The sequence below is a fragment of the Xiphias gladius genome, chromosome 17, assembly GCF_016859285.1.
Source record: "Xiphias gladius isolate SHS-SW01 ecotype Sanya breed wild chromosome 17, ASM1685928v1, whole genome shotgun sequence".
NCBI lineage: Eukaryota > Metazoa > Chordata > Actinopteri > Istiophoriformes > Xiphiidae > Xiphias > Xiphias gladius.
In genome coordinates this window covers 20,212,371-20,238,841 of record NC_053416.1, presented here as the reverse complement: position 1 = coordinate 20,238,841, position 26,471 = coordinate 20,212,371, and the positions used below count along the sequence as shown (strand labels likewise).

The following is a 26,471-nucleotide window of genomic DNA, read 5'->3' as shown; positions in this document are numbered from 1 at the left end:
TATAGTTAATGTTTATGTCAGGGATTTGGAATTTTGTTGTGGGCAATGAAAGTGAAAATTGATTCAATGATTCCAATTCATTTCCTTTACATTTGGACTTTTGCTGTAGTATTGTTATAGTGTACTTACATATATGAATCTGTCGCATTTTATAGAAGCCCACTAAGCCGGGCACAGTTGTATGTTTATATATGTATTTATGTAATAATAAGAGCAACATTCATTCATTCATTCATTCAGTGCGAAGACTATATAACTTCATGAACATTCTACAGAACTATATGTAGCCCTGCAGCTTTTCACAACTATAAAACCCCAATTTACAGCAATTTAGCAATGTAGCTGCTACTTTGTCATTGTCATTCAGAGGAAAGCACGTATATATATCTTGTGAATGGGATTAAATATTTAACCAGAAGAATTTCTAGTATTTCAGTAACTAAGTGTAATTGTATCTTCCAGTTTAGATCTCTGTCTGTAGGCTAGATTAATGTGGGGAGTTATTGTGCTTGGTAGGTGTTCAGTTTGAATAGCTGACTTTAATGTAAACAGAAGGGTGAAAAACCTAAAGTAAAGACCTTATGGGATAAGATCTTGGGACTGCAATGGCATGTAATTCACATAATTTTCATATTTATCGAACAAGTCAGGGACTCCTTAGGGTATTCCCTGCATAAAAGTATCTGCATGTATGTTGTAGAGTAAAAAATTATGGTTAAATTATGCATTTCTTAAGAGCACACAGAATAAATGCACACACAGTCATAGACCCATGGACACACATACACGTTTGCATATAAGAAAGAACAACTGTAAAATGAAAACAGCACTCATCTTAAGAATTTACATATTTATTCCTATGGTTTAAAATTAATTTTATTATTGTGAGATATACCAACTCTGTTCCAAACCAAGATATCAGAGACCCGAAGCTGGGATGTCACACATGGACCATACAGCAAAGAGCTGCTCCGCTGATGGCAAAAAGAAGAGTGATTAATATTTTAGTGCTTAAACTACTATAGGCTAGTGAGTTTTCTATTTCGGTGGTGCTTTCAAACGCACCCTGACTCACAGAAAACCATCTGCAGGCAACTGCAGGAGTTGCCCTGTTCCGTCCGTGCCTGTATGTCAGTGTGACATCACAGATTTGGTTTGGATGGAGGAAGCGGCGCCAGATGTTCCCTAATACAGATGGAGCTGTCCTCCGTGTCATCAAAATATCACATTCCAAAGCTGACATTCATTGGTATTTCCCTGCCAGATTATCGGAGACTTTCTCTCAACTTTCTCAAACCAGGATTTCATCAAAATTTTGAGTTGAGCAACAACCATCTGACTCTTCTTATAAGAGAGATTAATATGGTTGCAACATACATCTACTGGCATCATTGTTGCCATCTCCAAGTCACACCTTGATCACACATGCAAGTTAAGATATTGGTTTTGTGATCTCTAGTCTCTTCATACTTATTCAGCATCTTCATTTTGCACTGCATCATGAAATCCCAAATTATGCATGTTTTTCACATTACTTGATAACACCGATTTGACCACAAGAAGCAAAACAGCAGGTGAAAATTTAAAAGGATGGATCCACTTCTTTTTTCTCGTCACTAAAACCTAAGTTCCGACATAGACAGAAAGACGGGCTCACACACACACCATATAAGACCCATGAAATGTACTGTTTTAAAAATTGTTTGACTTTCTACTGAAAGCTTTAGACAGACACTAAACAATAAGCATCAGATCGACTCAGCTGGCAAGCAACAGCCAGGACAACACAAAAGTACAGGGGTCACTGCAACAGTGTAACCAATTTGAAATATGCCATAACTGTCAACCACTAGATGCATGAGATAAATATAGAAGTCGTTATGGGCAAACTCCCATAACAAATCTGACAAAGTTTTGTAGATAAATCAAAAGCTCTTGCAAAAGCATGCAATTATGCTTTGGCAAAAAAGAACATCTTCTGGGAAAGAAAAAAAATTAGTTCCGCTGGTTGAACAAATAGCTTTTCGCTGGTTGGGAGCAGCCATGTAATGCAGGAGGATCTTTATCTTTAACAGGCCAATCTTCAAGACAGGGAGTGACTGAGAGTGATGTGTTCACGTCCAAGTCTGTCACATCAGTCACTTTGTATTGTGCGGCTAAACTCCACAGGAAGGCTAAAAGCATTCCAGTCCAGTCCCTTCATTCAAGTCTTTGTGGGGGGTTTTCTGGCTGTATCCAGACCACAGCCGGATAAGATAGGGAAGAGGAGGAGAGACTGGATGTATTGCACAGATGCATCCACACACACACACTTAGACCAAGCCCTCTCATTTTCCGTGTCTTTGTCTCCATCCCCTCTGCTTGTCCTACATCACGTTTTCAAACAGCTGCATGGATCTCATCATGGTTTCATCCTGGGGAGAGAAGAGACAAGTGATCATGGGGGAAGGAATTATCTAGCAGTGTGCTGTATTATTTTATATGGTGGTATTATGTATCATCAGCACTGCTGGATAAGCTGCGTGAAGACATGAAGACAGCATCTTTCAGAAATAACATCAGTAATTCATTTGTCTTTGCCCATTAAACGGGATCAGTTTTAAGTGTTTCTGGAAGAGATGCTGATGTTTTGAAGTTTAAGTCTATTTTCTTTGCATTTCTATAATTTAGACTTGCAAATATAAATAGGATATATTCTGTGTTTGTTGTACACATCTACATACACTGACATACACTGACTGCACTCTCAGTTTCATTGTAACATTTTTTAAAGATAATTTTTCAGTTTTTATAACATTTTAAATGTCAATGTGACAAAGTTATCTCAGCTCAAAGGCCTGCTTTCAAGCTTTCTGTGCTTCCAACTGCCTCTCAGAGTCTTCGTTAAGCAACTAGAGCTGGCTGTGTGTGTGGAAGCTAAAGAATGAACTTCCTTGCACAAATTTTAAATGTATGATTACACAACAAACATGTATGAGTAATGGGAACATTTCTCAGTGTAAGTAAACTTTTATGTCAGGTTTTATACTGTATATATGCTTCCTACTTTGACACTCTAAAGTTGGCAGTGTATGGTTAAATTTTCCCACTTTTTCCTTGTTATTACAGAAGAAATGAAGACAACCACAGATGTAGGACAATACATACCTCCTGGCAGGCTATAATAAACTCCTCTAAAGTCACCACTCCGTCTTTGTTTTTATCCATTTTCTGGGGGAAAAAACAGTGTTACAGAAGATAATATCAATTAGTATCAAAATGAACTTTAAATATATAAACTTTGTACAAATAATTTCTTTAAAATCAATCACCTGTCACTGTTAACAAAATATTGATATTTGACTCTTATTTGAATTTCATATTCACTTTATATTTAACCTGAAAAAAAGCATCCACATGCTGCTGTGGGACATCTCCTTTTAGTGCAGGGTAGGTGTACTTTCCCATCATGTCATAAATGGCCCTCACAATCTCAGTCATTTCCTGAAGGAAAAGAAGATTTATCCAAATTGTGCTGAGACACAGACTGACCCAGACACACAAAACATTGTACAAAAACCGTGACGGCACAGTCTCACCTCTCTATTAATGTATCCATCTCTGTTAATGTCATACAGGTGAAACGTCCACTCCAGCTTTTCCCTCAGAGTCCCCCGCAGCAGTATAGACAACCCCATTACAAAGTCCTGGCAGTAACAGAACATGAGAGAGGATAGAATCAGATGACGAAAGCATTAGAGCACATGGAAGTAAAGAATTACGTGATATTTTAGATAAATGCAATTAGAAAGGATTTTTTGTTTTACCTTAAACTTAATGGAGCCATTGTTTGTCGTGTCAAATGCATTGAAAAGATAATGTGCGTACATGCTTGCATCTGAAACACAAAAAAAAATTTGTGTAAGGGCTTCTATTGTCAAAAACCTTCACAGAGCAACAAAGAAATTCAAAAACATTGCACTTTACCTCCATGAGGGAAGAACTGTGCGTAAATGTGTTTAAACGTCTCCTCATTTACCACTCCACTAGGACATTCCTGTGGAAGAAAAGATGAATTAAGGTTACTCAGTGATTTTAATGGGGGTTTTTTTCTGTTTGTCAGACAGAAAAATCCCCAGAACTGTGCAGTCCTGGTCACTTGACCCTTGTCATATATTTGTCAATGGAGTATCTTGTGTCAGAAACATATTTTAGCATTTTAGCCAGCATTGGCATGCTCACTTCTGTTTATAACATTTTACTTTAATGTTATTTTGACACAAGTCACACTTTTTCTCTTGCCTACTGCAGAAAACAAATAGTTCCCAGTACTTGTTCATAGAAAGGTCTTTAGTTTGGGACACATCAGCCACAGTTTAAGATTCAGCCATGCCAGCGGCATACGGCTCTATGGAGAGCTCACTTTGGTCTAAACCAAAATATCTCTACAACTATCAGATGGAATACCATGAAATTATGTACAGACATTCATGGATGCTAGTGGATGAATCCTACTGACGTCTGTGATCCCTTGACCTTTCATATGACACCACCATGAGGTTGACATTATTGTCCTTTAGTGAAATGTCTCAACAACCATTGTGGGGATTGACATTCATTTTGGTACAGATATCCTTGGTGCTCAGAGGATGAATCTTTATGACTTTGATGATCCCCTGACTTTACTATATGCCGTTCCCACCAGCCTCTACTGTACTATGTTCTGTATGTTTTATGTACCAACGTAATCTCATAATAAAATCAGAAAGTGTGTGATTACATTTTTGAAACCACGGTAGAGGATCTGTAGCTCCTGTTTGGTGAAGTTAGTTACGGCTTCCAGTTGCTCAAGACCCTCTGGTCTGTGACACACCATCGTCATCTCAAGCTCGTCATCGTTTTTATCTACAGGGAGGATAAAGAGATAGAGAGATAGAGAGAGATATATTTATTACTCAGAATCATGTCAGATCTCTAAAATCCCTGTTTAACATGGGCTCTTCCCAATCTTTAGAAATATGAAAACTGTAATACACAGGAAATAGGCAACTCGGCAAAGCTTGAGGATGTTAAGTCGGTAGGAAAGATATCAAGAATCTGATTAGACAGCAGAAAAGAGCGCTTACGGAGGTAGCAAGTGAAGCAGCAGAAGAATTAGGAAGAGAGACAATCACAAAGAGGTAGAAAGAGAGAAAAGGATGGATTTGAAAGGAACTACATGGATTTGACAAATAAAATTCCCTGTAGGAGTAAAGGACTTTATTAATGGCGACATGGTGCTTAGTATCGGGTGCTGTAGCGATGGATGGTGTTCAATGATGTGAAGAGTTCTGGTTCTGCTGTGGGCAAGGTTTTGTCACAGTGACTGTCTCCAGCTTCAGGGAAATACTGAAATCCCGACATCCGACTGTGCACACAATCCACACACCACTGAGTTCATAAACATGAGTAAATATCCAAGAGGAAACAGCTACATAAGTGCTCTCGGGAAAGACTCTTTGTTGTGTTCACTGGCAGCAGTAGATTATTTGAAAAAATGGTGGAGAAATGAAATCTGAAGGCTGGAGCCTTATATTGGTGGGGCAGGACTGCATATTTACACACAGTGTAAATATGCAACTAACTTGCATGGTTTTATATCCCAATGGGGCCCTGAGATAAAAGCAATACATTTTGCTTTTCTTGGAGACCAAATGATATTATTTGCTTTATCCTTGGATGAATTATTTTAAAAGACCAAAACCCCGTTAATTCCACAAGGAAAGCTGACCAGCAATACATTAATGACTTGACAAATGTTCACATGTATGCATGCATGTACAATAAGTCCAAACATGCTCTACTGTGGCTGTGTCAGCATCAGCTGGCTCGGTCAGCCTTTGACAAAAGGAGATTAAACTGAACATAATGCTCCTGCTTTCTGGATGGTGGCGATGACTCATTCATTTCAACCCATTCATCAGTGGTATCAAGATTAATCCTCAACACTGAAACTGTATCTTGAATCCTGCATAGTCTGTCGGAGGTAATCTTGGCTTGAATTTTATATCAAACATCCTGTTGGTCATCCACTTTTAAGCAGTTCCCAGGGGCATGCAACGATAAATTCTAACAGTAAGATCTAATTAAAAACATTTGTTTTGTTGTACAAGAATAATTCCTTCTGCTTTTATCTTTGAATTCATCTTTATTTGGATCCTGTTTGTTATTTACTACATTTGACATTCAATCCTTGTAAAATGGTCTCTACTATCAGAACATCAGCCGTGTTCGCTCACTAAGACCAAACATGTTCTCGAGGCTACGCATATGTAGGTCACATACAATACTTGTGAAGCTACCCAATAGCTTTACGCTTATTTAGAAATAATATGACATAATAAAAATAATAATTTGAAAGTTATGCTCCACGAGCATGGAAACCTGTAACACAGACAGATACTATACCAGCCCTTTATTCTGAAATTAGCAAATTCTGATGGAGAGATGTTGCCCTTGATTGCAGTTTGTCTTCTTCTTAGGCCCGATTTCCTTAACTTTATTTTTCTACTGAATGCTGAAATAGTGTGGAAGCTTTGGAATATTTACCGTCAGTTATCATCTGATCATATATAGTCATGTATTGCTTTCTCTCAATCTTCCCTCCATCTTCCCCCGAGCTCCTGTTGCGATCTCCCTGACTCTTGTTGTCATGGAGATAGACAGCCATGATAAATGTGAGCAGTGGTGGGTATACTGGGCGAACTTGATTAAAAAAAAAAAAGAAAAAAAACAGGTGTCAAACAATTTATTTTCCCAGTGGATAAAAACCTTTCATCACATGACAACAAAACAACAGAGGTGCTGCTCTGCTGTATGCCCGTATTCTTTCTGCCAGGGTGCTTTGCTTTCCTCTAAATGCTGTAGTTTGATCAGAAACAGATGGAATCAAATGATGGTGAGAAAAGGAAACAGGCAGAGGTGTTGATGAGAGGAAGGGTGAGATATGGAGAAGAGAGAAAAAGAGCGAGGTGGCAGAGTGTGAAGGAAAATGAGGAGGAGAGAAGGAGAACAACATATGGCAGAATAGGATTACACAGTATGTTTGGAGCACATAAAAAAGAAAGTGAAAGACAGACAATGCTACTGATCTCAGAAGCATAATGAGAAAGTGGACATATTGATTTTGAATTTAGAGTTTACTTGTAACTTCTAGGCACTTAATTTTTGATACAACTTGATAATAAAAATCCCACCAGATGACCAGATTATGATTACTAGATTAAAACTAAGGGATTTACTATTACAAGATTCAGCAAGAGAAATGCTCCGGACTCTCTACAGCCATTCCCAGAGTTGATGCTTGGCAGGAGTCTTGATGTAAATGATGCAACAGCTGCTCTGCACATGAACCTTCATCAACATGTACTGGGAGGGAAGCGTTACGCGATGAAGTGATGGAGATAATTAGAAGAGTGTGTTGGGGGGTGATTTTACAGACAAACAGCAGCTCTGCTATGCTGCTAATGACAACGACAAGTGCTGCAGGTCCGAGTGATCAGAAGAGATTGGATTCAGCTGTGTTGTGAAGTTCTATCCCAAGCATCACCAAAGCTGAAATGTTTCACCAGAGAGCCCCGCGCATTACCCAACTGTAAATTGTCTTTGTCTTGATATCAGAACGGTGCAAACATACGACAAGTTAGCGGCACGGGGGTAGCAGATCGCAACTTGCACCATCACAAGTTTGTTTGCAGGTACACACGCTCGTTGAAAAGTTCTGCATGATCTCTCTGTCTCTGTTTCTCCCCTCTCCTCCACAGTCAAATAAGAATTTCCCCCTTTGCTACCTTACTTTCAAGTAATAGGTGCTTATTTGCTTTTTCCCGAGAGTTAAACAGGAACATTGATATTAATCTCATGTCTATATAGTAAATATGAAGTTACAGCCAGTCTGCTCGGCCAAGAAATAGTCTGAATAACTCTATGTCCCAAAATGTTGAACTATTCTTTTAATTCTAACAACAAATTCCGTTCAGAAAGGTTGTTTCAGAGTGACAACAATACGATTTCACTTTACATTCATGTCATGGAGCGTGGAACGACACCAGCTGTTGCTTTGAAATCGTCAGCTCATGCACTGACTTTATTTGTGCTGTATTTTCGATCTTGTGCGGTGGTTCTTGTAAAGTTAGGCGCCACAGACGTGTCCACCATACTGGTGACACGTACACTAAAATGGCTGTACTGGTGGCCAGTGACACAATCAGCAAGTCCTCTAGACAGAAATATCGGGCATGCTTTTGAAAAGGATTTTGGCGTGTTTGGCACATAATGGTTCACGGTATTGTATCATATATATGTAGTCCTCTGACGCTAACTCTGACTTATTTCTATTTTTGTCATGCTTTGCTTTGACCTACCTCTCTGCCTTGCTTCTTGTGCTGCTGTAATACGTATTTTCCCTCCTGGCAATTTTGTCTATCTTGTCTTATCTTATTTCATATACCTCTCCACAGTTGGCACCATAACACAAATTTTGGAGCTAAAAGAAACAAAAAAACCCCAATGTACTGCTTTTGAAAAGCTTTCATCAAAACGAGGATGAGTAAAAACAAATAGCCTCACCTTCATCTTGTGGGGTGTTACCTCTATAAATTCGTCATTCATCCTGGCTGAGCATTGTTCACACTCTCCTCTTATGCCCCTACAACCCAGTCTCCATGACAACAGGCTTCTCAAGCATAAGGCCAAGGAGGTATGATATGTGAGCGGCGTGTTAATTCACATGCTCTTGCCTGAACCCCCATTTGCCTCTCGTTTCGCTTTCGGTCATTCACTCACACATCCAGCATGCACACAAAACACACACATCATCTCAGAGTCAGGGGCAGTGATTGCTGCTCTCTAGTTGTTTCAAAGGACGTACTGTAATCTCTCCATCATTACCACAGTGTAATGCGTGGTAATAATGTATGTGTTATACCTAACACCTCAGCGTCAGCAGAGGACTGGTGTCGCTTGATACATCACTTGATCCCTCACAATTCTGCGGCCACTTCCTTGACTGTATATTTCCATATTTTTATTTAAAATATAACTGTATTTATTTTCTGTTTTTCCATATGCTTGTATATAAAAAATTAGCATCAATGCCATTGGTTAATGCACTTAACATTGACACGCCATTTGGTACCATCTGCTTACATGTATTTTTGCTGTTTTCTGACTGAATTCCTGGTTCAATATTTCACTCCACAGAAATATGGCAAACATATAAATGTTTCTGCTTATGTTAAACGTGCACGTGCACAACAAATAGAAAAAAACATAGAAACAAACACGTATTATGAATTAAGAGTGGTCCAAATGATTATCAGAATGTTTTCTTTCTTCCTTTCTTTTTCTTAAGCGGATTTCTCTCTGTTCTTTATCTCTTTCGGTTTGGTCTAGCTCTCTGTTGCTCTTTTGTCTTCTCTCCATCTCTTTCTGACTAATGTTGACGTACCTCTGGATGGTCTCCTCTGCTTGGTTTGCATGGTCAAAGTGCCAACCACTGCACCCATGTTGTCACCGTGGAAACCAGCCTGGTCAAACAAGCCACAGAGTAATAGTCCGTATTTATTTCACGATTTTGTTACTCTGACGTTCTGTCTTTAACTGCCTCCGCAGCTCTGTATCTTAAAGGGGCTTTGCCCCTGTTATGTCTTCTCACTGGTTTCAGATCTGTCACTGAGGGACGGCTCTCTGCTTTGAGTCGACTGTCTTGGATTCCTGATCTCTTTCTCCAAACACACACACGAGCTGCTCCTTCCTTTCTGCGCCACTCCCTCTGTTCTGTGCCTCAGTCTACTCATCTGTCAGCCTTTCCCCCTCTTTCTATTTCCCTGCCTGCTCATGTCCTCCTGTTATTGTGGAGTGCTGGTTACTGATGCAGTACTCAATAATAACACTACTGACAAGTGATTGGTAGCAGATGACATCAAAAACATTAATTTAAAGCTGACAGATTTCAATACACTACATTTTAGTCATCTATTCTCAGTGTCCTCTCTAAATCTTTACTTATTTGTCTTTTTATTTCCTCCAACACAAATACACACAGACACACACGCTCACACACACATAGGTGCGTGCGCACACACACACACACACACACACACACACACACACACACACACACACACACACACACACATACACAAACAGAGCTCACAGTCCAATACGACTTCAAATTAGTCCTCTGCTTCGTAAATCACAGTTTGTACCGTGATGAGCATGAAGATAAATGTTAGCTGTGAAAGTTGCCCTTTCACGCTTTGAATGAATACCCATGGAACAGCTTCAATTTAAGAAAATAAGACTGTGTTGGATACAGAAGTAAGTGTTTATAAGTGGTAATTCTACTTACTCACTGTGGTAAAAAGCAGTTAATGAGAACAATATGTCTTAGACAGGATACTCCAGAAGTCTGTCTTGGGATTTGACCTGTTATTTGACATATAATTATAGTGATTCCCTGAAGGAATCACCAGAGAATTCAAATTCATAATTATTTTAAGCAAGTTCGGACATTTTAAAAGTGGTTGCTTTGGTCTGTGCGAGGTAAATGTAAAGGACTGTAGTAGAGCACACCGAAAATGTGAATATCTTTTAAATATTCCACCGGCTGCGCACCAGAAAAATGCTCTCTCTGCCTGACTCTCTCTTGATGTATATGTGACGGCTTCAGAAAACCTCTCTCGGTTTAAAAAATTCATGCACTGCCATTTTTCAGGGCCGTTTCAGCTTTCTTGTTTCTTGAAAGTTGCGTTCCGCCCCTTCAGAGTGAGCTGTATAAAGAGTGAAAGCCATGTGAGTGTGTGTACAGTGGTGTTACCTAGCAGAAATATAAAAAAAAAAAAAATCAGACATGCGATGTATTACATCATGAGTTTAACAGCCTAAAGTCTGTGGTTATTCATAAATTGAATATTTGTTCCCTCATAGTTATGTAAGCCTTCAGAACTTGCCTAATTACTGCTGTGTTTGTCTACCCTGTTTGAATAGCAGGGGACTGCACAGCGGTCAAATGAAGTTGAGCGTATGCGTGCTGTTTTCTGAAGGCCGCCATATTATTGCCAAGGTGGAGTTGAGGTATGAACTTACAATGCACTGATAAATTAAACATAAAGTCATGCATAATTCTGATGAATATACACCTTTCTCACGCTATGTTTTCTACCTTTTCCTTGCAGCAATTTTCCTTTTTGCATCCCACGTTCCTCCATTCATGTATTATTACACTAAAATAAAAAATAAAAAACCTTTACAGATCATTTTACACACCCTTCATTTCTCTCGTTTTTTGGAAAAAGCATTACTTTTACTTCCTGGAAAAATCCACGTGGACTTCATCTAAGACAGCGAAGCATAGATAAAAAGTGCTATCACAGATGTTTAAACAACCTTCCCACTCCACTCGTCCTGTGACAAATAGAGATAAGTCCCCAGATACAACAGCTTACACACAAAAAACACTTGCAGATAGAGAATTGAGTATTCAGACGACCATAAATTACCCGATGTAATCCCTGTGACAGATGTCATCGGGAACTGCCTTTCTGCACCGTGTCACCCTGCACTGTCACAAGCACCAAGGACACTGCGCTGCAGTCTGACCTTATAATCTCTTCATTACTGTATCTTTTCACCAGCAATGAGCTATACAAGTCAGCTCAGCACCATCAACAGACAGGACTCCCCAGTCACAACTGTATTATAGGTGATGCATGACTTGTTTATTTTGATATCTGAATTTCTTCCACCCATTTACTCTCCTACTGCATTCATCTTTTATTTGCTTTCGCAGAAAATACAAGAATTCATTACTGCCATTTAATTCCAGGTAAGATGAAGGCAGCCCAGATTGTGTCCTAATTTAAAATTTCCCTGATCGGCCTGAAACCCTTTTATAAATGTGATGAAATACGATAAGGTATTTTTTCAAGTCTCAAGAAATAATATTCGTGGGTGGAAATTCCTTTTCCCTCCTCTCTGGCATGAGATGGCAGTTTCAGAGCTGACGAGTGGTTCTCTAGTTCTGTTATGCAAGAGTTTGCATCATTATAATGATTTTGTCTCTACTTCTCGGCCTGGCTACAGTTTTTGACAATAGTATAGTAACTGCCCATTTTTGTGATTCCTATAGAGAAAAAGGGACAATTTTAGAATGGCCTTTATTTACAGTCTCACACAATAATATAAGCTTTATGTAATGTAAAGCTATCTGTGAAAATCTGGACATATGAATGAATTAAGCTGCTTATCAACCATAAAAAAAAAAAATCAACTTCATGAGCTGCTTTTCTCTGTTTCATATTATTATAAATTTGATACCCTCAGTTTTTTTTGACAGATTTTGGCTGGTCAGAGAAAACAAGCAATATTAGAGTCTTTTGAAATGTATATACTAACACATATATATCAGAACCTTCTATCTATATCAGTAGGCGGTTGAGGTTGAAATTCATTTCAAGTAGAGTATTTGGATAATAAAAAGAATAGAATCTATATTTTACTTTTGTCTTTGCCTTGTACTAAAAATAATATCAAAGTATATTAAAGTAAATTAAATTAAATATCACAAAAGTGGGGCGCCTGGAAAAATCCTATTAACTTCCATAATATACTCAGTCACACAAACGCGTTTTCAACGCTCATAGTGCTCATACTGCACAGAGCAGTGTCCTCAAGACAAGAAAAATTTACCAGTGGCTCCATCTGATGAGATGGATTATATTTAGAGCACAACAGGGAAAGAAAGCAGCCTTTTAATGAGCGAACTCAGCGAACATTCCGAAGTAACCGTACGGACAAAACGGCTGAACAGCACCTTTTCAGCACGCAGCCCTCACTCCGTTTTTGTGAGCTTGTGGTGCTACTTCCTGAACGACAGGTGGCAGCAGAGCACAATCGTTCCTGTTAAAACCGGCAGCCCGTGACACCATTGCGAGCACGTTTTGCCCTTGACTAAATGCAACATGCACAAAAGAATAACAAAATAAAACAACACGACCACGCGGGCAGAACCTCTGTACTAGTACTCTGCTACACAACTACCCATCACCCAGCCATCACCCTACTGTCCATCGCACCCAGTACTTGTGTATCAACAGGGGATTCTGTATGTAAATATCAGATAGTAGAGCAATGAGACTGGAGAGAATTAATGTGGAAAATGAAACACACAAAGAGAGGAGACAAGAGATAAAAATAAATCTAGAAGAAGGCGGTTACATAAAAGTGTGTAGTGAGGCGATGTTAAAAAATTAAAAGCAGAGACACATACTGTCTGCTCCTTTTGCTGCTTTTACAGCTGCAGAAAAAGAGAGAGAATGAACCGAGCGTTTGGGTGAAGGACAGCTGACAAATGCAATGTAATGCAGGGTAATTCTGACATACGTTTGGTCCAAATAGAGCTACGGTAGAAGTGCAGGAGACCTAAATGCGAATCTGTCTCTGCACTGTGGGATGATGTGACTCTTGCTGCAAGGTTATGCACTTAGAGGACATGTGACTTGTGATAGTGAGAGACAGATTGCAGTATGAGGCCGGATGAGTGAGCTTCTGTCTTCAGCTAATCTCCCACTCTTTCCAGTATGAGTCTACACCAATGCTTGTGTGTAAACAAAAGAACCTGTGTATCACAGCAAAAGCAAACATTAAAATACTCACCATTTTTGTCTCAACGCGATTCTTTAAATAATGTTACTTTTGCTAATCTGTGGCCACTGCGGCTACAGATAACAATTACTTGATAATGTTAAATGTTTAACTACCTTTTAGCTAAAATCCAAGGCTATTGTGACAGTACAGCACAAGTGGAGAAGAGCCATAAAGTTAGTGCACTGACTCAGTAATATGGATATGTAGCAAAATGTCTTGCGAACATTTGGTAAGATTAGCCACTATAAGCCACATAGTACATTTTTGTGTCTTGTGAATTCTTTTGTACGAGATGTGTTATCCGTTCTCTTAAATTTTACAAACTTTAATACAAGATGTTGTAAAGGGGGGATAACACTTTCAGGGTCATTATATTTACTCAATTTGGACTGATAGGTATTACAGTAATATTAAAATCAGCATCAGTTAACTGTAAGTTGGATTAAACTACAACTTTTACATTTTAATATACAGTTATCAGTTATATTTAATGTAAATAGTTTAGTTATGTCTGACTGTCAGATATGGAAATGCCTACTCAGTAAAGCCCTAAATGTTTAAAATGAGTGCTGGTTAATTGTGGACATTTAATGTGTCCATGCATGCACATTTTCATGTTTGCATTTTAGGGACACATTGTCAGTCACATAGCCAAATGAAACCAAGAACTCTGAACACTGCCTTGATAGTGTTGGTCGGCTGTAATATTAAAAAGAAAAAACAGACAAACCTTTAAGCAGCCGTTGCTTGTATCAAATCGTTCCTGTTCTAGGGGAAAAGACCATTGTTTTCCTGCTTCTACTGTTTGTCCTCGATAATACAATGGCATCAGATTTCTCATATTTCTCAAGTTTCATTTGTTTGCAGTCTTACACAAAAAAAATATTTTTAAAAGCAACAATATGAAACAAGAGTATAAAGTAGAGTATAAATAATACTAGGGACCTAAGAATAACAGCGGGTGTCAATCACCTGAAGCATATCACCCCCACATGTTTCCTCAACTTCAGCTTGCAGTGTTTAAAGGTCTGAAAATGAATATACAGTAAAACGCTGCTGAGTTCGTGAGTCGAGCATTTTAAAGGTGAAAAGGCAGAGTTTTATGGTTCATGTCACTATGTATATATACAGTAAGTGTGTGCAGGCAAATATGCATAACAAGCCAGGCTACTGGAGATGCATGTGTGCTGGAGATGAGGGACTTACATATTTTCAGTCTACCTGACATGCTTGCGTGCATAAAGCTGAATATGCATGTGCGTGCATATTTTCATGGCCTCTTCCATGCATATGATAGCTGTTGGGCCACTGCTACAATCTGCAGAGATGATGCTCACGATAATGAGTAAATGGTGCAGAGAAAAGTTTCAGTGTGGGACGCAACCGCGGCCACAATGAAAGAATAAAGACTATGTCTTGCATACGCTAAACCTACATAGTGAGATCAACTTTTTTAATTCTTTTGTTTGAATCTGTGCCCAGAGGTTTTCACGGTGCATTCAGTTGCTTCACGTGACCACTAAAATGACATGAAGGGGCATTTATAACATATAACATATAAAGGTTTTGTGGCTTTGTGGTTGAGAATAAAATCAAAATGTACACAGATTAAAGGCACCATCTATGATCCACACGTGAACAAAAACAAGCCTGCAGCCAATAATCAAAACACAAACTTTCACAGACTTTTACTTTTCTGTACTCATGTGCTGCTATTGCAGTTGTTGTCATTATTTAACAGTTTTTAATTATTATTTTATTCATATTTCAAATTTCTCTCTGACGCCTTAATTCTTAGAGTTTCTGGACCGACTTGCATTGTATTGTGCAAATGTTACTGTAAGTGTGTCCACCCCTTTTAAATGTGTATATAAAAGTTTGGGTATGTTCATCTTGAGATATCCCAATGGGAAGCTGCTATTGCATAATTCACACTTTGAAACAGACATACATTACACCATGTACTTTTGTGCTAAATTAGAAAAGCTGTCCACATTTCCGCTCACATTATCAAGCAAAAACCATAATTTAAAAAACTTCAAAAAATCCCACTGTGCGTTGAAAATGATGGAATCAGTGGGCCCCATTTTAGACAATTTAAAACTTAGCATTTTGACAAGAGGCACTTAATTAACTCAGTGACATTTAATTATGGGATTAAATTGAGATATGGCCCTTGTGCTGCCAACTGCACAAGCATCTTAACCTTAAGTAACAAAAGGTCAGTCCCATGAGTTGCAATCAGCAAAATACAAAAGAACATTTGGGCAGAAGCAGCAAATATTCGCAGAGGCACATTGTCAAATTACTTGACGTTCAATAGAATTCACACGCCATTTCATCAACTACTCATCCTTTGAGGATGCAGGGGGCAAAATTACTGGCATCTATAAATAATGACACTCAATTGAAGATTAGCCCCTTACTATAAAAGTAGGTTTGGAATTATTCGCATATTACTTTGTTATATAAAAGGATGGGTAGTGCACAGTCTCTCTGTCTTTTGACATTACAGATATGTGGCTGCATTGCCTGACCTAGATTGTCAAGCCATGCAGCCATGAGTAGGTGGTATTATTTCTAGAATAGCACAGTAGCTGACTAAGTCACCAGTTTAGAACACATTGTTTCACTCTCAGCTACTTTCATTACATTTCTTTCCTGTGCTCTTTTTTTGCATTACAGATGCAAATGATATGAAAGGAATACAATACAAATATACATACCAGACGTGTTTTTGAGGTTAGGTTGATTTTAACAGTGGACATTGGACAACTCTACTGGACAACCACATCTTTGGAAACAAGGCGTAAGTTGTCTGTGAGAGTTTGTTCAGATCGCAGTGAAGGTAAAACAGAGTAGAGAATGAAGTTGGATGAATTTCTGCATCATGTGGGAAATGGTGATACTGTTGCTCTGTCAAATGCATTTGTATTTCACAATTTTGACAGAAACTGTAGGAAAAGCATTAATAGGATCATCAAACATAATACAAGCTACCAGGTATTAAGCTGTGTTCTTCCAAATAGCTTGCTACCTTCAAAAGTGTAAGAAAAAAAAAAAAATCCCTGATTTATTTTTTAGGTTTTGTAAGATATCCCAAACACATATACAGGTTTTCTATTTGAGAATTTGTTGACTTTGCGGCCGGATGTCATTGCTACTCTTTTTGTGTGTTTGCTCCGTCAAGTTTGTGTAATAAATCAGTTCCTGCCAGTGGATATGCTTGCAGATGATTTACAGCTAGATAGTAAGACTATCCGAATCTTTCTGGATGTAAAATATGGAACTGGTGACTACATGTGCATTGGAAGAGGAAAAATAGTGTGGAAAAAAAGCATAGGCCTGCAGTTCATGGCCCACAGTAAGAGTATGCAGAAATGTTTCATAAGCACTATTTGTTTGTGGGTTTAATTTTACACTTATATTAGACCAGAGATTCTTCTGGAGTTGAGAGCAGAACAATTGTGACTGACTTGCAGCTGCACTCTGACTCAGCATTAGTTCTTTTACTGCTGTGTTGAAAAGTAACTTTTGACTCTGTGATGAGGGAGGGCGTGAGGAGAAAGACAAAGATGAACAGGACAAGAGGCTGAGAGTGTGTCACAAAGGGGCTGTGTACAGGTGATGCAGACATGACCTCATCATTCAGCTCTTAACGGTGACAAAAAATGGCTTAAGGAAGGGCAACCAGTTACTGCATGAACCGGCTCCTTTACCCCCCCACAATTAGAGGATGATGACATGGCTGCTTACATTAAAGAAGTTAAAAACATTCTTTAATCTGTTAAAGAATCAATCAATCTGTACCTATCAACCACCACTTGATTATTGATTGGTACAGTCTATCTGAGTATTGTTGCTGACCATGTGCATCCCTTGACGATCAAAGTTTACCATCTTCTAATGGCTACTTCCAAGCACGATAGTGCGCCATGTCGCAAAGCAAAAGTCTCCTCAAACTGGTTTCATGGACATGAAAATGAGTTCAGTGAACTTCAGTGGCCTCCCCAGCAACCAGATCTGAATCCAACAGAACACCTTTCGGATGCGATAGAACAGTTGATTGGCAGCTTGCCGCTGACAAATCTGCAGGAATTTTCTGAAACCACCATGGCAACATGGACCAGAATCTCTGATTATAATTTAGAGCACAAAAGGGAAAGAAAGCAACTTTTTAATGAGCAAACTGAACATTCTGAACTAACTGTACAGACAAAACAGCTGAAGAACAAGATTCCATGTTGTGGAATCCATGCCACGAAGTCCTGAGGCTGTTCGAGAGTAAAGGGAGGAGCTACCCAGTATGAGCCCGATGTTCCCTATAAAGTGCTCAGGGATTTTTTCTTAGATTGTTTCATGTGAAGCAGTTTTAAAATGGTGAAAATGTTCATTATTTCACAAGTAAAATGAACATAATTTTGTGTAATGGATCCCTCAGATTAATATGAGGAGTCACAAGATATTTCACTGACCCCTGACCCTATCCATATCCGGCTCATCTGACTTGATGGCTCAGTGTAGCTGCCACCAGCACAGCACCAGTTATACTATATCAAACTATTCCAGTTTCAAAAAACACAAGAAGAATTGTGTTGCATTTCCACAACACACTATATTACATTTGAGAACTAAGGCATCAACAAGTAAGAGGTAATATTACATTCATGATCTTAGGTTGTGAGCTAAAACTTTTACTGTCTTACACTTGCAGATCAAGGGCTCAGAGTTTTGCCCAGGGACTCTGACAGGAGACGTGGCTGTTGATGAATAGACTGAACTTTGGCTGTTGTGGGGACTGAATCTTGATCTTGGCCACATGGCTGCACCAGCTGTCGTGCAAACGGAATCTATTTGGAAAAACTGAATCCACTGATAAAACTTGTGAGTTGTAAAGTGAAGGTAGGTAGTTTGAGGTTGGTGATTTTTCAAACAAAAGAACTGGCGTGCTCAACTCAAATGTCTTCAGAGTAAAATAGGTTATACTGTCTTCAGAGAATAACTCTAGATTGTAGAGGCAAGTACAGTGTCAGTGTCTTTTTTGGATGTGAGAGTAAACAAATCTGAGTTACTGCAGACCACAGTCTTTCACAAAAAGACGGATAGGAATAACTATTTACATTACTCAATTTACCACGCACACAGCCTGAAAAGAAGCTTGCCTTATAAGAATTTGTAGCTCTGAGGAAGACTTCGAGAGAAAGGCTTATGCCCTGTGTGTCCGTTTTCGAGAAGAGAATTAGGATCAAAGGACTCTGGCTGTTATTTAATGTGTGTCTCAGAAACGCTGTAGAAAGCCTGGGGCTGAAACGCATATGTTTCTTTCTGCTGCTGTGCACTAGCCTATTAAAAGCGTTATATACTTAAAAAAGGTCGTCAGTGAGTCCTGACGACTCTTTGCTATCAGCAGTTTTCGACACAAAAAGGATGTTTTTTAAACCCTGTTGTATGAAAACACCAGGGGTTCACACAGATGTCATCATTTCTTGGTTTTCAAGAAACTCTAACATAGAGCATTCATTAAATGTTAGGTGTAGCCCTCTCGCAAAACCATATTGTATCTGAAAAGTCATGAACTGTGTAAATGCACTTTTGAGCGAAATATGTAGTTGCGCTGGTGTTAGTGTAAAAAGCCAAAGTACCTTTTGTGAGGGTTCCTGAGACCAGTCTCTGCAGGGACTGGATTAATTTGAGCACCCCCTGTCTGCAGCGACTGGTACAGCCAGACATCGTGAGGTAGGGGCAGGGGCCGATGGGACGGAGGCTTCACCGGAGAAAAAGTGCTTCCTCCAGTGTATTTCCAAAAAAAGGTGTCTCCACGACGTTCCCTCAGCAGATATTGCTCTAGTGTGGGGCGTGATCCTTAATGCAAAAAGGAGTCTGCCTCAGTAGTTTTTTGTGATATGATATCTTAAGGTGGAGAAAAAAGTAAGAATTGAGATGAATAATAAGTCATATGCAAAATGAGGATTTTGCAGTGCAGCTTAAAAGCAAAACAATGTGCATTCACTTACAGACATAAAGTCTTCCGCACAGTTACACTTGAGTACCTGTTAAATCACGGAAGTACATTTCACTCACTCATTAAGAAAGAAATGCTCACACGCACAAGCAAACAAACACACCGGCAGGAATTGCTGGAAAAATAGAGCCAGATAGTTGGAAATGTTGACTGAAAACAACAATCCAGTCCTGGATGTAAAACTTTAAAAAAAAAAAAAACAAACAAAAAAAACACAAAGTTGTGTTTCACAGACCAAAATGAGTCAGAGGATGAATTATTAAATGGACTCCAGAAGTAGAACGTGAAGAGCCCTGTGTCCTGGAAGTTGTGATTGTCCAAGAAAAAGCGGTAAACGTCACCCAGTTCTCCTCTCCTCCGTTCGTATGGTTCTGACCACTCTTTTCTTCTCCTCTTTTTCTTGTCGTCTGTCTTGTGGTCTTGTGCGGTATCAGTTTCTTCCTCCAGTATACCTATAGGTCTGTGTGAGGTTTTTCCTCTGAACTGCAGTGGGAGCCCTGCGGCTGTGGTCTGTGGAGGAGCTCTGCTCTGGCGCTCTCAGCAGATCTGTACTGCAGAGAGCGCCAGCAGCCAACACTGTACCCGCCCTCTCTCCTCTATGCTCCCTCCTCCTGTCTTATGTTGGCGCGTCCTCACTCTCACTCTGTCTAAAGCAATTTCTTCTTTCTTTTTTCTAGAGCCATGATTCAATAAATAGACTGATGCAAAAAGAAAAAAAGGTCATTTAAGGTTGGTGGCTCATGGTTTCATGGCTGGAGCCCAGATCTTTAAATTTAAAGTTTTTATAAATAATTACAGCGTGTTCTCCCTATTGTGATAACAAATGCAAATGTGTTATATTAAATTGACACTAACATTCAGAGAACCTACAGCATTTTACTGTGCAGTCACACAATATTATTATAACATGTACACTTGCAGAGGTCATATCACAACCTAGTGAAACCTCAGAAACACTGCGTCTGTAAAGATCAGTACATCCTTATGTCTGCCTAATGAATTGAACATTTAAGGCTGTACCCACGTTCCCTATATGTTTTTCTATAATCATTTCAAAAAAAAAAATCTGGCTGTGCTACGTTCGCCATACAAATATAAGTATAATGGTTGTTTATTTGAAATTCTATCACCATGTTCCTCTAGCTGGATGATTATAGTTAAAATAACAAATTCTTCATTATAAGTATTTAAGTTTTATTATTGTACAGTAATGTATACCCATCAAGTGTCTGCCTTGTGGATGAAAACAGGTAGATGGAGAGTTGAGTGGGTGGATCTGGGATAGGAGAATGGTTTGCTTCTACAGTATTGTGCATACATTTCTCAGTATACTGTATATCAAGTTAACTGATGTACATCTACATCTGAGTAAATTTAAGGAAAGAAATTAATAGAAAATATGCAAAATGGAAAAAAAAAAAAACCCTCTAGAAATACATTGAGGCTATCCCCTAGGAGTCTGTTGTTAATACCGATCACAACCATCATTATCATCCATACAGCTCTAGCGGGAAGTTCATCTGTAAACCTGAATGCACATTTTTGTCACTCGGGCGATCAGGCACCAACCAGAACTAATGAGCTATCATTCCTGAAAGAGAACCAAAAGTTCTGTGCCAAATTCACATATATGCAAGCGATCGCCCAGAGACACGGTCAACTCTATCATGACCAGGCTCCAAAACAGGTCATGAATGCCTGCAGTCTTCTTCTGGAGACAGAGCTTTTTGTTTCTCACTCCACTGAACTGGGGAAATGCTCAGTGAGAGCATGACGCAGTGCTTCTTCCCTCCCCTTTTCTCTCCCTCATCCACTGTCTTGTCTATATTTAATGCTTATAGATTAAATTTATATCCTCACCGTCACCATGGCATTCTAGCAGGTCTCTATCCCCTCTGTATATCTCTTTCCTAAATGTCAAAAAAAAAAAAAAAAAAAAAGGAAGACCACAGCTCTCGTGCCTTGAGGTGGTTGTTTGCTCAATCCTGTTTAGATCCCATGTGAGGAGCACTTGACTCACAAAGTGGCAGAGTAAAAATAGCAGCACCGTGCTAACCACAGGGTCAAGAACAGTATAAGCATGTGCATGAGATTAGTAACGACAGTTAAATTATATACAGTAAATTAAAAAATTAAATTATATACATTTGAGAAGTTTAAGGGGAAATCCCAACTAGATCCTTGTGATCCAGAAGGTTGGGAACCACTGGTTTGATCTTTAACAATGCATTGTATTTTATAAGCGGATGGTATGTTTGCATCCCTCTGAAATGCAGCCCAGGATGTATCTTGCAGGCATCCTCATTTGCTCATTCATCCACCTACTCAGTGGAACTATGTCTGGCCCGTGGAAAACCTTTCGCAGGCACGGTAGTGACAACGCACACATAACCGGGATAATTCACTGGTCTAATTTTTTATTCCGGGGTCTGCTGTCCTAATGGCGCAGTCACCGACATGAAAAATAAAGAAAAAAGGATTCTCAATTATATGGAAAATTCCAGTGTCCACGGTGATATGAAAATATTAATAAATGAACTCACAAAAAACTATTCTGGCACTTGTTTTCGTAAAGCAGTGTTGCCCTAGTGAAGCAGATTCCTTGAGTAGAAGAAACAACAAGAAGGAGTTACTAATGACTTAATAAAAAATAAGCTACAAGTTTTTAATGATATTAACTTGCTTAGCGTTGAAAGTCATACCCAGTTTTCATTCAATCATTCCTTCATTTACATAATCCTGGTGAGTGAAGCCTCAGATTGACTGTTTCCTCAGGGTTGACTGTTCAGTGCTGTCGGTATAAAAAAACAGCTGCTGTGTGCAGACAGCCACACAGCCGACAGCACTGCATTGCTTCCCACATTCAGATGTTAAGCCTCCCAAGGCTCCGCACTGAGCATGCTCAGACAACGCTGCCTCTGGATCTCTAGACAGGAGTTTAGAAGTCATCGGCACATGGAACGATGAGAAGTGACAAGAACAGTGGGAGGCAATGGAGCTGAGATACCTGGCAATGCGAGGCAGCGCCGACAGCTGCGTTATCACTAGACCCACATCCACACTCACACCCACACACAAAAACACACACGGGAACATGCTTTGGCTGTAAGACAAAAGCTTTTCATAATCTTTTAAAAATATACAAGACAAGATAAGTTTAATGTGGAAACAGACAAGACCTGCTGGTGAAAGTAGATCAGCTTTCAGCATGTCAATGAATATAGTAACATAAGAGCACATACATGACACAGGTAACAGGTCTCACCTTGGGGAAATAATGACTGCAACACTTCCAATTCTAAATCTGTGGAAGAGGTGAAGTAGAAGTGAAGTCTATCTGCAACATACAGCCGTTAGGTCTACACCTGAAATAACAAAACAAGGCTGACTCTGCAGCCATGAGAGGAGCTCCGTGAGGTTACACTTAATAATAATTGAATGAATTAATTTAATAACTGGACAGTGGAATAACAATCCCATATCACATCAGAAATGCCTCCTCATTTTCACATTTTTAAACACTTATAGGCTTATGGCGTTAGATGAAAAGCTAAGGGGGTCACCAAAGTTATTGCAACTCATCATGAGGACATAAATGTGGCTATAAAAGTTCATGGCAATACTTCCAGTAGTTTGAGTTAGTTAATAGACATTTAACTCAAAAGCACATGTCAATCTCACAGAGGTGCTAGATTAAAAGTTACTACACCAAAGTCATAAAGAATCATTGTATGGCAACCATAAATCTCTCAATCCATTGTGTAATCCATCCAATAGTTGGTGAGATATTTCAGTCTGTACCAAAGGGTTGGACTGAAGTAACAAAAAGCAGCCAGCGATGAAACGTGTCAGTAAAGTAAAGTTTCAGTTCAGCTGAGCTCCTCTATTACCCTACAAAACAAGACACAGTCCCTGTTGCAGCTGGCATTTATGTACCTACAATAAAGAGGGGAGACCTATCAAACTGACAAAACTGAATCCAAATAAAAAAGGTGAGTGCTGCTTCTGCTCATTTTTGTTTCAGCAGAGTTGAACATATAAATATAGTACACCACAGCTTTATGGGCTCAAAGAAACGAAATCTGCTGATAGGAAATGAGACTCAAAATGTAACTGGTATTAAGTATAAACTTGACGTAACAGTTCTTTTATTTGCTTGTGTTTAGTCTCACCAGTTGGCAACCCTCCACAAAACTCACACCCAGTGCAGTCTGCAGAAGAAATTTGTTAAATTATCCATGGCAACTGCTGCCCTGTTCAGGTCCACTGGGTACAATTAGGATGTGTGACTTAACAAACACCAGCCAGCGCTCCAATCACATACAGTGGCAGTATTCACAACCTTACAATGCAGGCTCAAATGACTGCGGAGAAAGAAAAGGAATCTTTTTTAAGCTTTGCACCTCACCGCCCACCTCAACTCCTACTCAGCTGCATAATGTATGAGGTTATTTGAACACTTTCACACATTCCTATGACAATAAGTAAGTAGATAAATAGGTAAACGAATAAATGCACAAATAAATCCAAGGGGATAAAGATGATGCAAAGATGTTCTGTCTTAATCATTTCTGAATTTCTCATCAATTCCTCAAAAACGAGTTTGAAACAAAAATCCAAAATATTGAACTAATTTCCTCAGATAATGAAGTCATCTCTTTATTTTCTTGCAAGTCTCTTTCCTGCTGTATTTGATCTTCACTCCATCTTCACTGTGGACCTTAATTAAATTTAAGAAATCATCAGAGTTTTCAGTCATTTCTCTACTCCGGAATCTCAAAGCCGATTCCCTCCTTTCAACATTTCCAAGGGGTTTTGCCTTGACTTGTTTCTAATGGATCGTATGGACTTCTTAAACTCTAAATCCAACCCTTTGAAGACATACTGCCGCAATGACATGAGTGCTGTCGTGTACCAGACAGTCCAAAACAACATGTCAGTGGATCTTTTAGGGCGCATGCAAAGATATCACAGAATACGATGTTTCCTTTTACCCTTTGCTATAATCTTGTCTGAATAATCATCATTGTCGAAAAGAATTTGTTTGTCTTGAGGCCATACATGCCACGTGGTGTAAGAAAATGGCCTTGAGAAGTACACATTATTTCTGTAAATCACGTCTGCAGAGTGAAAACATGTTTTATACTGCCATCTAGTGGAAACACACTGTGTAGCCCGAACAGGTCAGATACCGTCCTGTTCTCGATGATGAAAGCTGCAGAACGCCCCATGCGGACGGCACAGGCTTAGCTGCTGCTCTATCTTTGTGAACACACTCACTGAAAAGTGCCCTCGTTTATTCTCAGACAGTCAGGTTGAGCCAATTCAAATCCATGAGTGCTACCTATATGTGAAGGCAGCAGTTTGACCGGGGCCAGTCCAGTTCAACCCACCTTTGGACCCTGGGGCATAAATTAGCTATGGGCCCTGACTGACCCTTTGTTTGTGACGTGGGGCTTCTCTGCCGTAAATGACAGATCAACAAGACAGGACCACCACAAAAAAACGAATTGCACCCAATGCTCTGGGGTCCCTCGGGGTCTGTTGCCTCAGGGAAATTGCTTGTTTTGCCTTATTGGCAATCAGGGTTTCACCTCTTCCTCACTTTGCCATTTTGGAGAAAGCAGTTGACAAAATTGCTACAATGGCTTCTTCAGTTGCAGGGGAGCCTCACTGCCACCGGCTCTGCAGTGAGTATACCACTGTTGGGGTTAACTCGTTGGGAGCAGCGAGCTTTTTGTCAGTGATTTCTTTGCCTCTGTGTTCAATGCACTATGACACACCTCAGTGCACCTCTTTACCGTTCTGAGGGCAGAAAAATAAACCATGCTGATCACGGCTTTTCCCCCGATTTTCATGAAAAAAATTGAAATGCTTGCCCCTCTTTTTTTTCCCAGTTCCGAAGACGGTGTAGGCCAGCAATCATGGCTGGGCTGACTGGCATCAAAACCACTGAGAATATGAATAAATCTTTAACTACTAGGTTACGCTGCAAAATCAATCAGGTCTTATTAGGCCTTCCACGCTCAGTGAAGGTGACCGAACATGGACATGTCCAAAAAGCAAACCAAATTTTTTTTCCCCCCAAAAAGTAATTTACAGATAAAGAAATATAAGGTATGTTATACTATATACTGTATGTTTGGGGCCATTCAGGCCAATATGAAACCTCTTTCTATTTGTGCTCTTTGCTTTCTCTTGGTTTCAACCCTGCAGTTCATCTCAGATGCTGTTGTTAAGAGAATTCTAGTTGCAATAATGCAGAAATGGCTCCAACCATATATAAATAATTGTTCACGCAGAAACTCACCAGAACAATAATAATACAATTATTGACACTGAGATAAAAACACTGCTCTTTGTACAGCAGGTGGGATTTTATTTATGTTTGTTCTATAGAAATGTGAGACAGGAAATTATAGTGAGTAAACCAAGATAACCACAACGAAAATGAGATACTCAGCCCCTGAGCTCACAAAAGATAGCCTGGTCCCCCGGCCGTATATACATAATGAGACAAGCACAATATTAGATTATCACACTTATAAAACAAGTGATGACGCACACGCCATGGCAACGCTGTGGATCTGTATGGCATTAACATAACTCAAAAGCAAATTTTCTGTCCCATTATGTGCAGTATAACAACAATTAAAAACAGTTCTGGCACATGGCTTGACTATCTTGGGTTGATCACCAATCAATCACCAATCACTAACCAATGATCCTTTGCAGTAACCTATTTATCATCAAGCGTGTACGGGAGCACATAACCCAGGCTGAT

At 39.4% G+C, this 26,471-nt stretch overlaps 1 protein-coding gene and 1 long non-coding RNA gene across 6 annotated transcripts; one reads left to right on the top strand and one right to left on the bottom strand.

Moving 5' to 3' along the window:
• Positions 1 to 873: 873 nt before the first annotated feature.
• kcnip1b (Kv channel interacting protein 1 b) lies at positions 874 to 19,775 on the bottom strand. 5 transcript variants are annotated; one of them, XM_040149527.1, is made up of 9 exons: positions 19,680 to 19,775; positions 19,308 to 19,575; positions 4,760 to 4,884; positions 3,967 to 4,036; positions 3,807 to 3,877; positions 3,579 to 3,686; positions 3,367 to 3,483; positions 3,148 to 3,210; positions 874 to 2,414 (listed from the first exon to the last, which is right to left on the bottom strand). In XM_040149527.1, exons 2-9 carry the CDS (start codon positions 19,393 to 19,395, stop codon positions 2,367 to 2,369), a joined length of 690 nt encoding a protein of 229 aa, XP_040005461.1. In that variant the 5' UTR covers positions 19,396 to 19,575; positions 19,680 to 19,775; the 3' UTR covers positions 874 to 2,366. The 5 variants fall into 5 exon arrangements, with proteins under 5 accessions (XP_040005461.1, XP_040005462.1, XP_040005466.1 ...); XM_040149528.1 differs by having other exon boundaries at positions 3,379 to 3,483; XM_040149532.1 differs by lacking the exons at positions 19,308 to 19,575; positions 19,680 to 19,775 and adding an exon at positions 11,520 to 11,588.
• LOC120802079 lies at positions 10,220 to 11,272 on the top strand. Its single transcript, XR_005709181.1, has 3 exons — positions 10,220 to 10,338; positions 11,008 to 11,094; positions 11,196 to 11,272. It is a non-coding gene; the product is annotated as an uncharacterized LOC120802079 (long non-coding RNA).
• Positions 19,776 to 26,471: the final 6,696 nt, after the last annotated feature.